Source organism: Leptinotarsa decemlineata, unplaced genomic scaffold (genome assembly GCF_025532065.1).
Source record: "Leptinotarsa decemlineata unplaced genomic scaffold, Ldec_3_MD MMD2_tig00000010_RagTag_RagTag, whole genome shotgun sequence".
Taxonomy (NCBI): Eukaryota; Metazoa; Arthropoda; class Insecta; order Coleoptera; family Chrysomelidae; genus Leptinotarsa; species Leptinotarsa decemlineata.
The window spans coordinates 8,569,634-8,586,422 of record NW_027412538.1 but is presented as its reverse complement, the minus strand read 5'-3'; the positions used below and the strand labels follow the sequence as shown (position 1 = coordinate 8,586,422).

The 16,789-nt window shown below is 33.8% G+C and overlaps 1 protein-coding gene across 3 annotated transcripts in view; it reads left to right on the top strand.

Annotated features, from left to right (window-relative positions):
* Positions 1-16,789, top strand: part of Marf1 (meiosis regulator and mRNA stability factor 1-like protein) — a 48,281-nt gene that overhangs the window by 9,018 nt on the left and 22,474 nt on the right. For all 3 annotated transcript variants that reach the window (XM_074171371.1, XM_074171370.1, XM_074171372.1), the window contains 8 exons: positions 2,840-2,979; positions 5,429-5,656; positions 8,886-9,026; positions 9,110-9,310; positions 9,377-9,565; positions 16,020-16,186; positions 16,244-16,419; positions 16,477-16,694. In XM_074171371.1, the coding sequence (XP_074027472.1) occupies positions 2,840-2,979; positions 5,429-5,656; positions 8,886-9,026; positions 9,110-9,310; positions 9,377-9,565; positions 16,020-16,186; positions 16,244-16,419; positions 16,477-16,694 (1,460 nt within the window). The remainder of the gene's footprint in view (positions 1-2,839; positions 2,980-5,428; positions 5,657-8,885; positions 9,027-9,109; positions 9,311-9,376; positions 9,566-16,019; positions 16,187-16,243; positions 16,420-16,476; positions 16,695-16,789) is intronic.

Below are 16,789 nucleotides of genomic sequence, written 5' to 3'. Positions count from 1 at the left end.
ATATGAACATTGGATTATACAGAAGATACTTTTCTCTACTCAGTTTGTATTTCAAACATTCGTTGTGGAATAAAAACCAGATATCATTCACATGAGTTCTACTTTGAATGAATGGTAATAAATTGCACTTACATGGAACACTGTCACCCTCACTGGTATACACCGATGTTTCGCCTTAAGACACTTGCCTCAAGGCTCTTCAGTACCAAATTGGATAACATTATAGAAAATTGTGTGTATTTTCATTCATGAATTACGATTTTTTAATGTCACGGAATAAGCTTGATCTGCTTATGTCATCGATGACATCGTGATGACATTCATTCATCTATTTGATTTAATCCCAGCCAAGAGGAATCTTATTTGAATTGAAGGGGTTATATTTTTAGGAGTGATTAATTTTTGGGAAAGAAAGTTTTTGGCTTTCTACTACTCCATCTTGAATAAAAAGGGATGAGGGAATCTTCCAAAGAAAGAGGGTGACAGTGTTCCATGTAAGTGCAATTTATTACCATTCACTCAAAGTAGAACTCATGTGAATGATATCTGATTTTCATTCCAAAACGAATGTTTGAAATACAAACTGAGTAGAGAAAAGTATCTTCTGTATAATGCAATGTTCATATAGAAGTATTTGTTTCAAAAGAATTTTTTTCTTTCGTGTAATTCAATGTTTATATGAAAATAGCTGTTTCAGGAGGACTTTCTTTCAGTTTGTGTCTGGAAGTTACTTCTTTGCATGATCTACACATCCATGTATAGAGTTATTTAAACATTTTGGAATGTTTCTTAGGTAATGCTAGCACAAGTTTAGTTAATTCTGTCTTTACGTTCCCGTATTGTCGCAGATTGAGTAACATAAACTTTCGTTTAGTCATCTCTTGATGATGTTAACTTGGTTAGCGAAACGGGCATCGAGAGACATCATTTCTGTCCTGGTGGGGAAAGAGTTTTCGAAAAATTAATTTCCGATTTGAGATAACCCCAAGGAAAAAATTGAGAGGTGGCAAATCCGGTGAACTAGCAGGCAATAACAACGGACCGCGAATACCAATACACATGCCTGGGTATGTGGTTGGATCCAAACATTCGATTATGTTTAATCATAATTCTACTAAATATACAGAAGCAACAAATTTTTCAGGTTTACACGTTGATGGGAAATTGTCATGGAATTAACACATTAAAAAAATGTATAAGATTAGAAATTTTTCCATTACAAAATTTAAATATCAGTAGAAAAAATCTGATTAGTGGAATTTTATAGTTTGCATTTTTTTCTATTATGCTTGAATTTGTTTCCAACTTGTATTTTCTGTAACAAACTTGATATTCACTGCATTTCATTGTTTATTGTAAAATATCATATCTTCGTTATTTTATAATACTTTGTAGTTAGTTATATTCCCCAATTATAAGTATTTATTGTTTCTTGGTACAATAAATACTCTGTTACTAGGGTAACATGATATGGGTTCTCATCTACATAGTGTACATAGTCGATCAGAAAAAAATCCTGAATTGTATTAAAAACAGAAACGCGCCTTTTGTCAAATACTTTGGTTAATTTTTATTCTAAATACGATTCGTTTCAGTGAACAATTTCTTTCTCTTACACGTTACAAACTTTGTGTAACCTGTGATAACTAACTTTGGAGCTGTTTCAATCCTATTTTGGTTGAAAAGTTACATATTATTAAACTGGTCATGTCATGTTGACAAACTGGCCAAGAAATTATCAAGTGCAATATTTATGATTCGTAGACCGAAGGATTTCGCCGGTATCAGAGCGGTCAAATCTTCGTACTTCAGACTTTTCCATAGTCACATGGTATATGGCATAGTGTTGTGGGGGGATTCTTGTCATTGCCAAAAAAATTTTTATATTGCAAAAAAGAGTTATACGTCTAATATCTAATGCCAACTTTAAAGATCATTGTCGCCCACTTTTTATTCATCTCAAAATAATACCGCTTCCTACAGCTTTTGTATATGAAACATTGATTGAAATTCATAAAAATAAATCAAAATACATTTTACAATCGCAACAACATGAATATCCTACAAGATCAGGAAATCTGATAAGAACTGAGAGATTCAGACTGAGCACCTCACAAAATAATTCATTGAATTTGAGATTCTATAATAAGTTACCATGTCACATAAAACAACTCAGTTTCTACTGTTTCAAGCAAAAACTGAAATCATTTTTTTTGAATCACTGTTTTTATTCTACAGATGAATACATGTCATACAACATAGATAATCCATGTGACTTTGAGTGAGTAACAATTGTTCTCATTATTAACATTAGTTGATTGATTGTTCTCATTATTATGTACACTGTTCTGTTATACAAGCATTGTGATGGTTTTATTTGTATATATGACGTCATATTTATAAATTTTTGTGTTTTGACTTGCTACAAATATTTGTTCAAATGTATCACGTAGCCAGTAAACTATTCTATTCTATTATCATTTTGCCTAGTCTCCAATTCATACACCAATTACTCCGTAACCGGTTAATCAAATGAAAAACAGTGAAGGTTGTTGTATAGAAAATTCAAATATCTTTTGAACAAAAAGTCACAAGATACCCCTTTCTATTTGAAAAAAAGTTTAGAGCGCCTTTTTGCGGCGAGTGATGTCATACCATAGAACTTTTTATCAAAAAGTACCAAAAATGATTATTTTTCATTTAAATTTTATCCGACTTTGATATCTTGCTCCATTTAAAAATTAGGAGGGGAGGGGGACTATTCACGTCCCCACTGTTATTGAGTTACAAATCCCTTATTTCATTATAAATTGAATTATTTTCATTGTAATTTTTTCAGGACGTAAAATGAAAAATGCTGATTTATCTTATAAATCATATGATATGCCACCACCACCACCACCAGGATTTTCCCAACAAGACTACCACAACGCTCATCATGGTCAATCTATTTCTAGAGATTCACGAAGACTACCCGAGGTAAAACTCTTTTACTTCCAGTCATACTCCTATCCCCAGTATTTAACAAATTTTTTGAATCAATGCAACTAGATCTTAAACAAAATTACAGTATATGTAGTTGAAAGAGACATTTATTCATCTTCAATTCTGTTATAATTACTTTAGTTTCTTTAGCATAAGAACATTTTACCGATTCGAAGGCAATAAAAAAGAGAATTTTATGGTTATCGTAATGATGGTTTCTTGCGGCTTGGCTGTCCTTGTTCATCTTTCACTGCCTGAACCACTGTGCATGCTGTTTTCGGCGAGTGCATTGGCTTGGGTGTGGGGGTTGAGCAAACCGGCCATCGGATGCCTGCTTCCACGTAGCCCCGCTAGATACGGGAATAACAGAATCACTTGTAGTTCTGTTATTCCCTAACTGAATGGCAGCCCAACGATGGCTCGATCCTAAAGTGTGTGTATCCATGCAGAGAAGATGAATGACACTGAGCCTATCAGTTATCTCTACGGAACCTTCGAGATACCGGGCGCCCTCTCGTCGTAGCATCGCCTTGTCACGGTAATGCGGGGCTCTGCCGTGATAAACCTTCTTTCCCTAGCTACTCGTGGGACTTTTAAGGGCAGAGTAAACTTAAAATTTTTTTCTGACGGTGAGTCTATAGAGAAGATGGATGTTGAGCTTGCGACTCCAATTGTCCTCCCTCTAAGTTCAGATCAGGAGCGAGTCTACAGAGGAGATGGATGTCGAGTTTACGACTCCAACTGACCTGCTCTAAATTTAGTTCAGGGGCGAGTCTACAGAGGAGATGGATGTCGAGTTTATGACTTCAACTGACCTCCCTGTAAATTTAGTTCAGGGGTGAGTCTACAGAGGAGATGGATGTCTAGTTTACGACTTCAACTGACCTCCCTGTAAATTTAGTTCAGGGGCGAGTCTACAGAGGAGATGGATGTCGAGTTTACGACTCCAACTGACCTGCTCTAAATTTAGTTCAGGAGCGAGTCTATAGACGAGATGGATTTCGAGTTTACGACTCCAACTGACCTGCCTGTAAATTTAGTTCAGGAGCGAGACTATACAGGATATGGATGTCGAGCGAGCGCTTCTCAATTCCCCAACTCCTGATCCAATAACTGGACCAAAAAAAAAAAGGTTTGGTGGCGCAACCAGGAAACGACTGAGTCGTCTCCTCAAGAGTGGGGTACCTTATAAAACCTCCTTGCACCAAATTCTTGAGCGGCGTAGGCAGAATCTGTCTCAGGTGGAGGAACAAACCCCCCATGAGCAGGTAGCAAACGTTGGCGCTCAAGTGATGATTCACCAAAACCAGAGGCGAAAAAGCCCTGCACTGTTGAATCTAGAAAACAGCAGAGCATATACTTTGTGCCTGCCCCGCTGAGGACCGAATCAGGTTTTTAGAGTTCAGCAGAGCGGTACTCCTACCATCTGACCTGAAAGATCACTCACCACACAAACTAATCGGCTTCGTTAAGAAGATGAGTTTATTTGGTCGTTTTGTATCTATTCGTAGTCCTCAAGGGACAGCTTCTGTTTTTCAAAAAAATCTAAACAGTTTATTCATTCAAAGGACCCATTAGGGTATAGAACATGTCAGGATATAATGTCTTAGTACATGTATATAAATATAATGAAGATTACGTAAACAACAAAAAAAAACAGCAATATAAATTATTTGCTTAAAAAGTTACATTAAAAACTCATCAATGGTATAAAATAAATTTTCTTGCAGAAAGCGTTTTATGGAGTTTCGAAATTTGAAGTGTGTAGGCTGAATTTTAATGCCAGTGGATAATTGATTGTAAATTCTTACACCTGTTGAGAGTGGTCCATTTGATGTTATTTGGAGATTGCTATGATTTGGATAGATTAGCTGATTGTTTCTGATTTGGTAGACATGCATGTCTTGAAATATAATAGAGATAAATAATCTCACATTCTCAACGAATATATTGTTCATCGATGGTAGTAAATTGATGTTACAATTTCACTTTCCAAAAATAATTTGTCAGGCTCAGATAATGGTTCGAAACAAAGGACTTCCAAACTTTTCTTTTATCTTTGAAATGTGGAATTTTAAAAATTCAACTGATTTGGTTAAAGAGATAACCAGAATGGTGTTGGTTTTAGGAAAACTTGAAATAAAAAGTTAATAAGAAAATGGTAAAATCAAATATAATATCACTTCCTTTTATTTCAATAGAACTGGCCAATACTTGATGAAAATCCATATTAAAACTAATTTTTACAGTTTATTGTATGATTTTCATTTTAAAGGGTTTTACAAAACCCCCGACACGTGTTTTGCTATACAATAGCGCTTGAGGAAGCTATTGTATAGCGAAACACGTGTCGCGGTTTTTGTAAGACTTCATTTTATGTTATTTTTCAGAGCACAAGACACTTTTTAATGGTTCAATGTGTTTTTTTTTCATTTTATTCCAGACTAGTAATCAATCTGTTATGGACAACTGTATGTTTAGACCAATAAGAGGTGCTGGTGTTTCGAATGTATCTCCCATGGATGTGGGTTACGAACAAATTTGGGGAGGAAAACGGAATTTGGATCGGCGAGCATTAACACCCCGGGAACAATTGTTAAATGCAACTTGCGGAAGTCAGTCACGCACCCACAAGAATAGTGGTAGCTCCGAATACAGTGATGAACAGAGGGTAAGAATTCAATATTCTGTTGTAACTATGATTGTATATAGTGTCTTTAGATATTGAGGTATTTGAATACATGAATTTAAAGAAAGGTGTTTGAATAATAATTATCCTTCAATATAATTTCTTTGATTCCAAAAACATGCCGTATTTATAGCACTGGATTCACATAGTTTTGAAATTGGTGTGTCAAAATTATGTTGAAATGAGTTTGTCCGTAACATCACGCTATTTGTAATCCCAAGACAGTTCTAGAACTTCCATCTAATTTCTTAATACTTCACTCGATTCAGCAAATTTTGGTTTGTCACTGTCTAGATTTTCATTGAAATCTGTTCATTATTAAAAAAGTTATAAGTAGCGAAAGTGTACAGCATCCAAACAACTGAAATTTATACAGTGCATTTCTTTAATGTCCCCCTTCTTTTATTTTTTGAACGGGTTATCTCAAATTTGAGATAATGAAATTAATTCATGAATATTTTATTTAGAGGTAAAATTGACAGATTAAACTTTCAAGATGGCGACTGGGCGCCATCTGAGAAAAAAAATTCAATGGAAAGGGAGGGCTTGTGATACATATTTTTGAAGCTCCTGACAAATGCTTCACAACCCTGGAATATAATGTTGGTATCTTCAACAACTACAAAATGGCGGAAGTTTTTATAATTACCTGAATACATTGACTACATAATATGAGGTAATAAGCTTGAGGTCAGTTCAGAAGATGCTCTAAATGGTTTCCTTGAACTTTTTGCTTTATAACAGCCTATCCGATATTTCACGCCGAACATTTTCGAACACAGTAACGTCAATATCTCTACAAATATATATTATTCTCTGCCGTATATCCAATATTGAAGCAGGTTCAGTTTCGTATACCTTTTGTTTCAAATAGCCCCATAAAAAAAGTTCGAAGGTGTCAAATCTGGTGAGCGGGCTGGCCATTCTGTAGGACCTCGACGGCCAGTCCAACGACCGAGAAAAGTAGTATCCAAATAGTTTCTTGTCTGGAGTAATGTGGTGGTACTCCATCTTGTTGAAATACAATATCCATATCGAATTCATTAGGATTCGCGTCGATGATTTCTTCAGTGATGATGATCTTCAGTTAATTGGTGTACAATTTTAATTTTGTATGGATTATACGTATTCCTCTTCAAAAGTCTCCACACTGTAGAAAGAGACACCTCACAAACATTCGCGACGGAATAAGTAGACTGTTCGGAATTTACTACCGTCTCACCAATTATTTGCACTTGCTATTCTTCCGGAATGGACGGATGACCTGGGGGCTTTTTGTTATGGTTATCTACAGGCAGTCTTAAACTGATGAAGTCCTATCTGGACGACAGACAGCAAGCTGTTTACTTGAATGGCAAATATACTAGCTTACTTCCTATTGAGTATGGAGTTCCCCAGGGGTCGATATTGGGACCGATCCTTTTCTTGATTTACTTCAATGATATAAGATTTAGTGACACAAGTGCTAACTTCGTGTTTTTGCTGATGATACAACTGTATCAATTTCTGGAAATAATATTGATACTTTGCGTACCACATTCGAGGATACTTCGACAAATGTCAGTGAGTAGTTTGCCGTAAATAATCTTAAACTTAATGAAGATAAGAGCCAAACAGTCATTTTTTCGTTGCGCGAAGTGCCAGATATCAGTAACCCTGAATATGTTAGGTTTCTAGGTGTATACATTGACCCCAAATTGACTTGGAATGTAAATATTGATAGACTTATAGTCAAAATATCCAAAAATACTTATCTCCTGAGGAACTTACAAAAAGCGGTATCAAAACCAGTTCTGAAAACAGCTTTCCATGGGATTATTCAATCTCACATATCGTATTCAGTACTTGTCTGGGGCCATGTGCCCAATGCATCAGATTTATTTGGAATCCAGAGAAGAGCAATTAGGATTCTTGATAACCTTTCTTATAGGCAAGACTGTAGAAGTAGCTTCATAAATAATAAAATACTTACACTTCCATCATTATATATATTGCAATGCCTGCTACATGTTAAAAAACATATAAGAGGTTATACTACACATGATGCAATCCACAGTTATAACACTTGAAATAATTCAAATCTGTATCTCCAGAACCATAGAGTCAACAGAACCAGAACTGGCGTAAATTATTATGCTCCAAAAATGTATAATTCGCTTCCCCAAAATATCAAAAATCTACCTTTGAAGGAGTTCAAATACAGAATCAAAAATTTTTTAATTAAAAAAGCTTTTTATTGATGGTTTTCGAGACATGTAATACCACTTAATCATATTATATATTTTAACTTGTTTTATATTTCTATTTCATAGTTAGTTTGTTTTATTTGCACAAATGTATGTATATCTATAATAATTGTCCATTTAACCATTCAAGTTATCTGAATATTTTATGTTTTGTATTTATAGATAAGCAATATCTGTTATGACCTGTGTAAACTTTGTATTAGCACCAAATATACTACTACTACTACTACTACTACTATGTACACTACCGGTAGTTGTGAATTTGGATACAAGTTCCCTCAAATATTATTTACAGATAGGACGATTCGGAAAACGATCATTGAAAATCATTTTGGTCTCGTGAAAGTTACGTGTAGCACCGTAAATAAAAATCACTTCAATTTGTTTCTTCCAATGGACAAGAATTGACCATTTTAGAGATTGTTGACGTGGTACCTTTCTACTAGTAAAACCGAAAACTAAATGAGAATATTCTAACTGAGCAATGATGTTCATTGTCGTACTGACATTTTTTGTCATTTTTATAAACAAAAAATAATTTTACAAACCTTATCGGGTTGTTGGAATTGCCATATGGCAGATAAAAAAGAATATTTTTAGAAATATCGATATTAATCTGTTTGTCTTGAGGAAATTATTAAATGTTCCGCCATTTTGTAGTAGGTGAAGATATTGACTTCATATTCTAGGGTTGTGAAGTATTCGTCAGGAGCTTCAAAATGATTTTAATTTTTTTTTCCCAGATGGCGCCCAGTCGCCATCTTGAAAGTTTCATCTGTCAATCTCACTTCAAAATAAAGTATTCATGCATTAATTTCATTATCCGAAATTTCAATTTTTTTGAGACGACCCGTTAAAAAAATAAAAAGGGGGGCATTAAAAAATGCACTGTAGATACACAACAAGTCAGACAGCCCGTAGTTTATCCCTTTGTTACTTATTTTTGAAAATTTGTGTTGTTCTAGATGGGATACATGAGTGAAAATGAAGAGAAGCATGTACAATCAAATCAACCTGTAGACTTGATCATATCTAACTTAGACCCGACCATTGAAACGAAGGAACTTAGAAGACTGCTCACTAATATGCTCAAGGAATATGCAATGGTAAAAATGGGTTTTTGAATGGTTAATTTGTGTTGTTCAAACATCCCTCGATATTTTCCTGGATCACCTTATTTGTTTTTTAGATTTTAAGTTTGAATGTAACTATTCAAGCAGATGGTACTCCTATAGCGAATATTAGGGTGAATAGTCAAAAAGAAGCGCAATTCACCATATCACAATTACATAGACAGAAGTTAGGACACAAACGAATTGTCATATCATATGCCCAAAGCAACTCTCCGGATCCTGAACAGCTCAAAGCTATGGTTATAGGAGTTTTACAGGTGAGATGTTGTTCATTTTATGTTTCATAATAGACTTGCGATACGATATTCACCGTATTATTTTAGGAAGTTCCTGACAAGTGTATGCCTCTCTTTAAATTTCTGGATCTACTGGAATCCCGATACAACTGTACTGTATCAGTATCCGAAGTGAATAAATTGAAGGATGTTTGTAAAATAACAGATGATTTGGGATCTAGAATCATTTCTTTGACTCAAGAAATCAGGACCTCTCCCCCGCCAAGTTTGAGTAGGGTGAGTATAAAAGTTCTGCGTGTTAGAGAGAAAGTATGTTTATCGTCTACAATCAGAGGTTCTCAAACTTATTTTGTCTACCGCCTACTTCGAGAATTAATTATTTTCTAGCGCCCCCCAATTTTTTTTATTTCACTACATCTCAGGAATCACAATGGCAGTCATTATTTTAATAATTAAATAATATGTGTCTTGTGAAAATAAGACTTTCTGATGAGGGTAATGTAAAACACCATTTTGTAATATTGAGAAAACTTTTACTCATGTTATTAAAACGAACATTTCAATTTGAATTTTAAAACTAATCTAATTTAATAAGTTTGTTACGATGATGGGAATGCTATCAAAAATTGTTGAACAATGAACCACAATCCAGGGTACAATTGCGGGATTGGCTTTTGTAGCCAAAATTATTGGTATCCATTTTTTAATTTTATTTTTATTTCCTCGTTCGGTATCAGTTCTATGAGTTCTTCTTCCAGCTAGGGTGATCCTGCTGTCTTGACATTTGAAAAAGGATCCAACACCCAGTCCGGTATTTCCAATTTTAAAATGTCCTGGAATCGTCTTTTTTGAAGGATACTGCTGACAAATTAGGGAAATTGCGAAACTCATGTCTGCCAATATTATTCTTGTATAAGAGCAATTTGGCTACAAAAGCAGAAATGACATTTTTTGTTTTAATCAAATTCAAGTCATCACCTTGAAGTTGGAGATTGACATCATTAAATAATTTATACAGGTCTGTCAAGTACGCAGTATTATTTTTTGAAGTGATGAGGTTGTTATGCAATTCTTTGTCTTTGTTTTCCAAGAACTCTATTACAGAGTCAAATAGATTGTAAAATCAGGTCAGACAGTTACATCTTGACAACCAACGCACTTCTTTGTGAAATAGCAATCGGTTGAAATCTTCATCATTAGCAACACAAAGCTGATGAAATAATTTGTCATTAAAAGAGCTGTTTCGGATTTTATTTGACTGCTTTGGTGATATATTGCAGTTTAAAAAATCTGTTTAAAATCTGTTTTTCCGTTAATCAGCTGTCGCCCCATACGAACGACAACTCTCAGAAGTTGAGAAACTTGTGCAAGCTAAGGACTAACGAGGTCTTACCTTTTAACGTGTGATTCCTAACACGGATTGCAGTGATTGAGAGGAGGCGCTCACTCAACCAAATGTTGCCTATGAGAGACGCAATGTACAGCGAGCACATTTGGAGTTTTTTATGAGGCATTTATATGAGGCAGCGGGCGGGCCTTGTACTTTCGAGAATGGAGACTAAACTTCTCGCTTCGCATCGAAGCTTACCGCCATCTATTGTACAGTTTGACAACTATCGGACAGGAAATAGTTACTGTCTGGTCCCCTAGATTGCGTTACACTAGGAAACTGCGTTGAGCGTAAAGGAGCGGTAAAGTTTGTGTTAAAAGCAAATAACATTTTTAAATTAGCCATCGCCCCCCTAAACCGCTTCAACGCCCCCCAATCTTCTATGTGCCCTTTACGGCACCCCTATAGGCCTCCAGCGCCTACAAGGGGGCGTTATCGCCCACTTTGAGAAAGACTAGTCTACAAGATGGATTTACATCTTATTGACAAACAGGTACTTATAAGATATCAGAATTGTAAGAAATAAATTGTCTAAATGTTAATTTTAATATTTTATTATAAATTTAACAAAATCGTATATTTTTATTTCAACCATTAAATTTTCTCTGAGGTGTATAATTTTCTTTAACTAGAATTATCGTTCCAGATAAAGTTTATTTTTGATACTTCACAAAATTCATCGGCTAGTTACAAAATTATAACTTGTTAGTCTAATAGTAACACTTCAAAGTCAAATACACAGTTATTCATTAAATAATCAATATCCTAGTTGCTTATTTCATTATGTCTTTACTGGAGCCAATGCCCCTGGGATTCTGCCAAATTTTATATCACCAGATGGAATTAACACGGATAAAACTTTTGAAACGACCAATCCTTTTCTTGATTGTGTTGCATATTGTAGTTAAAAATTGTCTTTCAGGTTACAGTAGCTTTTATATTTGTCATTAAGAAATATAAACACTGATTTTTTTTTTCTTTTCAAGAAATTACTGAATAATTTTTTATTGGCTAAAGCTAAAAAAACTTATAGAATACAAGAATATTTCAATGATTGTGTTTATGTGGATATTTCTGTGTAAATAATCTTACTCTTTAATTTTATACTTTCTCATTTTCATTTATACATTTTATATCACGTAATTACCAATTTGGGACCTATTTGTATGTTTATATGTATATAATGTATGTTTATTTGTTTATATGCACAGGTATTTATTAACACTCTTATTCTTTTAAATCTGCATACACAGTTCAAATTGTATACTTACTTTTTCGATTATATTCACTTTTAATATTACTGGAGTTTTTTCCCCACATCACCAAACCGTTATTTCAACACCTCAACACGTGTTTCGATCACCAAGTTATCATCTTCAAGGAACTAGGTCATACACTACAGCCTTTTAAGAAGTCCAAAAGACAAAGTGGAGAGTTCGGAATTTATGAAATTAAATGTAATATATAAAAAAAGCGATTTATTTCTAACAGGAGTACCCAGTTACAGAAAATGATATTATTACAGAGAATATATGGAATAAATATTAAAAATAATGGAATATAGAAATGTATAAAAGTAAATGCTAAAACAAAGTATATATAAAATATTCGTATAAGTAGAATTACAAAGAGGAATGAAAAATTGAGTATATAACAAGCGATTATGGACACAATATACCAAGGCGTTCAGAGATTCGAAATGAATATCGCAGTGTTCACAGATTTTATTGAAGCTACTGCACATAAAATTCAATGGTGATCGTAGCATAATATTTGTGCGTGATGCTTCGCAATAGAATTTCAGATTGTGTCGACCTTTACTTCTTGGTACTAAGAAATTGATCTCGGGTAAAAGAACCGTACTGTCAATATTGTTGTTGAGTAATTTATGCAGGAATTTTATACCAAGGATAACTCTCCTATTTTCCAAAGATGTCATATCAAATTGTGTCAACAATATGTTATGATCGATGCTTCTCATGGGGTATTGACCATCAACTTTTAGACATAAGTATTTTAGGAACTTCCTTTGTACGCTCTCAATTGATGTTTTTTGGTAGTCATAAACCGGATTCCATAACAAAGAGCCATACTCTAACTTAGATCTGGCATACGCAAAATATAGTCACTGAGGATACACTACAAAAACACACTTTTGTCTATTTTCCACTATATTTCTTTATTGTTGACCGGTTTCGGCTATTACACCATTTTCATGTAGTGTATCCTCAGTGAACATGAATTTCCACAAAATAAACAAGTCGTCAATCGAAGAAGCAAAATATAGTAATTTTAAGGTGGCAATACTTTTGAAGTTCATGCCATTTCTGCAAATGAATCCAAGCATCCTATTTGCATCAGCAGTCATATTCCTTATGTGTGTTGTAAATGTTAATTTACTGTCGTATGTTATACCAAGATCTTTTATCTCATGTACACGGTTGATTGTAGATTTGTTGATTGAATAATCGTACATTAAAGTTCGCTTTTTTGTTGTGAATGATATTATTTTACATTTGGATACGTTCAGTTGTAGACGATTATTATTACACCAAAGTTTGATTACATCTAATTCATGTTGTACACGTTGGCAGTTGTCAGTAATGTCGTCGATTTTATAATATAGCTTCAGTTCGTCTGCAAATAGTAGTCTAGGAATATTCAAAGAGGTTGCCAAGTCATTAATAAAAGTTAAAAATAAAAGAGGTCCAAGATTGGAACCTTGTGGTACCCCAGATGTAACTACGTACTGGGCCGATTTGAAAGATTTATATTCGATGAATTGTTTTCTGTTAATTAGATATGATTCAATTAGAGTAAGCAGTTGGTTAGAGAGTCCCAATTTTGTCAATTTGCTGAGAAGAACGTAATGGTCTATTTGATCGAAGGCTTTTTGAAATTCTAAATAAACAACGTCGACTTGTTTTTGCTTGTCCAGGTAGTATAGAGATGTTGATTTAAACATGCAAGATTTGTCATACATGATCTTTGTTGTACGAAACCATGCTGAGTAGGAGAAATAACTTTTTCTTTTCTAGATTTCTTGATTAAACACTTACAAAAATCAGCAGTCGCCATCATATTTTGCAACAAAACCATTCTATAGACTTCAGTTCATTAAGATTAGTTAGACAAGTTAACAACAACAGGCATTTAGATGCCTATAAAAATGTAGAAATGAGTAAACATAATAATACTATAAATAAATGAGTAAGCATAATAATACTATAATATACTATATAGCTTGTTAAAGTAATATTTTAATTATTAGATTTACCTATTATATAAGGAGACATTGTAAAATTAATTCAAGACTAGTAGATAAGGCAATATTGTGCAATTAATTTAAGATACTCAAGACGTGGGTACCTAGAAGAGGTATCTATGGTATAAATAGGGAAAACTTTGTAAATATGGTTAGTTTGATCTTCCTCTTGAAGATGATTCCTTGGTGATCGAAACACGTATCGAGGTGTTAAAATAACGGTTTGGTGTTGGGAAAAAACTCTACTACTACTCTAAAAATACTGTTAGAGAAATTATCATATTATGGAGTAAGAGGAATTTCGTATAAACTGCTCATGTCACACCTGTCAAATCGTTTTCAATCGACATGGTGGAAAAATTCACTATCTCAGACAATTCCGGTAACTCAAGGAGTGCCTCAAGGTTCTATTTTAGGGCCAATTCTGTTTATCATCTACACAAACGATCTTCTCGAAAATATCAAGGTTTATGCATCAAGTGCATATGCAGATGATACAACTTTTCTAGTTAAAGGCAAAGATGAAGGTGACATAAGACAACAGACAGAGCAAGTTCTAGCCGAAGCAGATATTTGGTTTACGGCAAATATACTCCTGCTAAACAAAGAAAAAACTCAAAGGCTAATGATTTCAAGCAAAAACAATACAGAGGAAAAATCACTAAAATTCCTTGGAATACATCTGGACTCAAAACTAAATTGGAAGGTACAAATAAGCAAAATGAGTAAGAAGCTTAATTCAGCAATATATTGTATAAGGAGAATGAAAACAATTTCAACACATCAAGCGGCTAAAATAACTTATTTTTCAAACTTTCACAGCATAGCAACTTACGGAATCCTTTTGTGGGGCACAAGTTCTGATTCAAACAAAATATTTGTTCAGCAAAAAAAAGTCATCAGAATTCTATGCGGACTTGCATATAGAGATAGCTGCAAAGAGGCTTTTCGTCAACAAAGAATCCTCACCATTCCCAGTGCATATATATATAGTTGTCTAAAATATGTTCACGCAAATCCAGAGATGTTCTCAAAAAATGTACTCAATCATTCCTATGATACCAGAAATAAAGATTTACTGCAAGTTCCTCTTCATCGATTGAAGAAAACACAGCAAGGATGCGATTATTGGGGCGCAAAATTATATAATAAAATTCCAGACTTTGCAAAAAAGAAACACTCGAATGAATTCTCCATCTGGCTGAAAAATGTCCTAATAGAAAAATGTTTCTATTCAATAGAAGATTTTATAAATGAATAATACATGTACTACATCTCTTGTAGGTTTACATGTGTATGATAATTTTGTATATATTTATTTATTTTATTTTGATCTGTGCATCTCTGTGTATATGTATTTTAATTTTAAAACTAAGGAAATAACGACGTTGTAATGTTTCATTTACAATGAATAAATTGATTGATTGATTGATTGATAGTAATGTCCTTGCGAACAGTCCATCGATAAAAATTTCTATGATACACAAGACGAGGTATTAGAGCTTACCTATTATTATAAAATATTGAAAAAAACACATTGATGATATGCAGATAGATTCTATAAGCCACTTTCAGATCATTTATTATTTATTCGCCATTTTTATGTTTACATTGTATGTCTTGTAAACAGTTAATGTATAAAGTTCATTCATTATGTAACAATACCGATAAAATATTTTAGCTCAAACACTATCATAGGTTAAAAACACATACACCAAGCATCCATTTCAATTTTATGTGGAATAAATTGGAAAGTTTGTCGTAAAACGGAATTTTGGTAATTCCTTTAAATAGCATCCTAATTTAGCAAGATAATTGAGAAGAAACAATAATTCAGTACAGAAGTCGATATTTTCATTATTACTCCAGTAAAATTCAATTGTTTATCATTTCAATATTTGTTTTGTTCTTTTAATGTTGTCTACAGCTTCTCCAATTTGATAGAAGTACTAACTTTTAAAGAAAATCAAACACTCTTCAAGAAATGTTTCTTCTACGTGTAGTAGAGAAGTTGAAGGCAACAATTATTCCTGAAAAAATGTTTACCTTGCCAATTTATTTTCAATTGTTTTCAGACTTTAGTACCATATTGTACGATACATTGCCCCAATGGTATTAAAAGTAGAGGTTGGTGTGAATTCAGCGTCGTACAAGCTCCCAGCATTAAGATGTCGTTGAAGTTGTTTACTGATAAATTGACAGGGTTACTTAAAATTCATCTAGGTTGCATGCATTTATTAAGGTAAGTTACTTCGAATGTAATCAACCGACTTTCAAATATGATTGTATAATCTTTCAGCTTTCAAGCATGTTACGAACAGGAGTTTCATGAACCGCTGCCGGTTGATGAAACTGGTGTACCTTTAGAACATTTGATCTCTTGTGTACCTCACATGGAAATAAGGAGTGTAGGGCCAAACAAAAACATTAAAGTTATAAAATATGAAGAAACCCTTAATTCTCAACATGAGGAAGGTATTACAGGAAGTTCGAGAATATAACTCATTTGAGAAACTATTTTGATTTTTTCAGATCATGTCCTGAAGTCAATGCCTCCTTCTCTAGCCCCAAATATCAGCTTGCTGTGTCGAGAACTAGTGGATCTTCTGAAGACGACTGACAGATGTCAGCTGCTGCTCAGTAAATTCATTCCCGCTTACCACCACCATTTTGGGAGGCAATGTAGAGTGGCTGATTATGGGTACACCAAACTTCTTGATTTGTTTGAATCTATATCACATGTTGCGCAGGTGGGTGAACTGTTCCCTTTTTTTATATTCAAGTTTTTTGTTTCCACTTTTCATTTTCTGAGGATTTGTCGAATTTTTGTTGAAATACGAGCTCC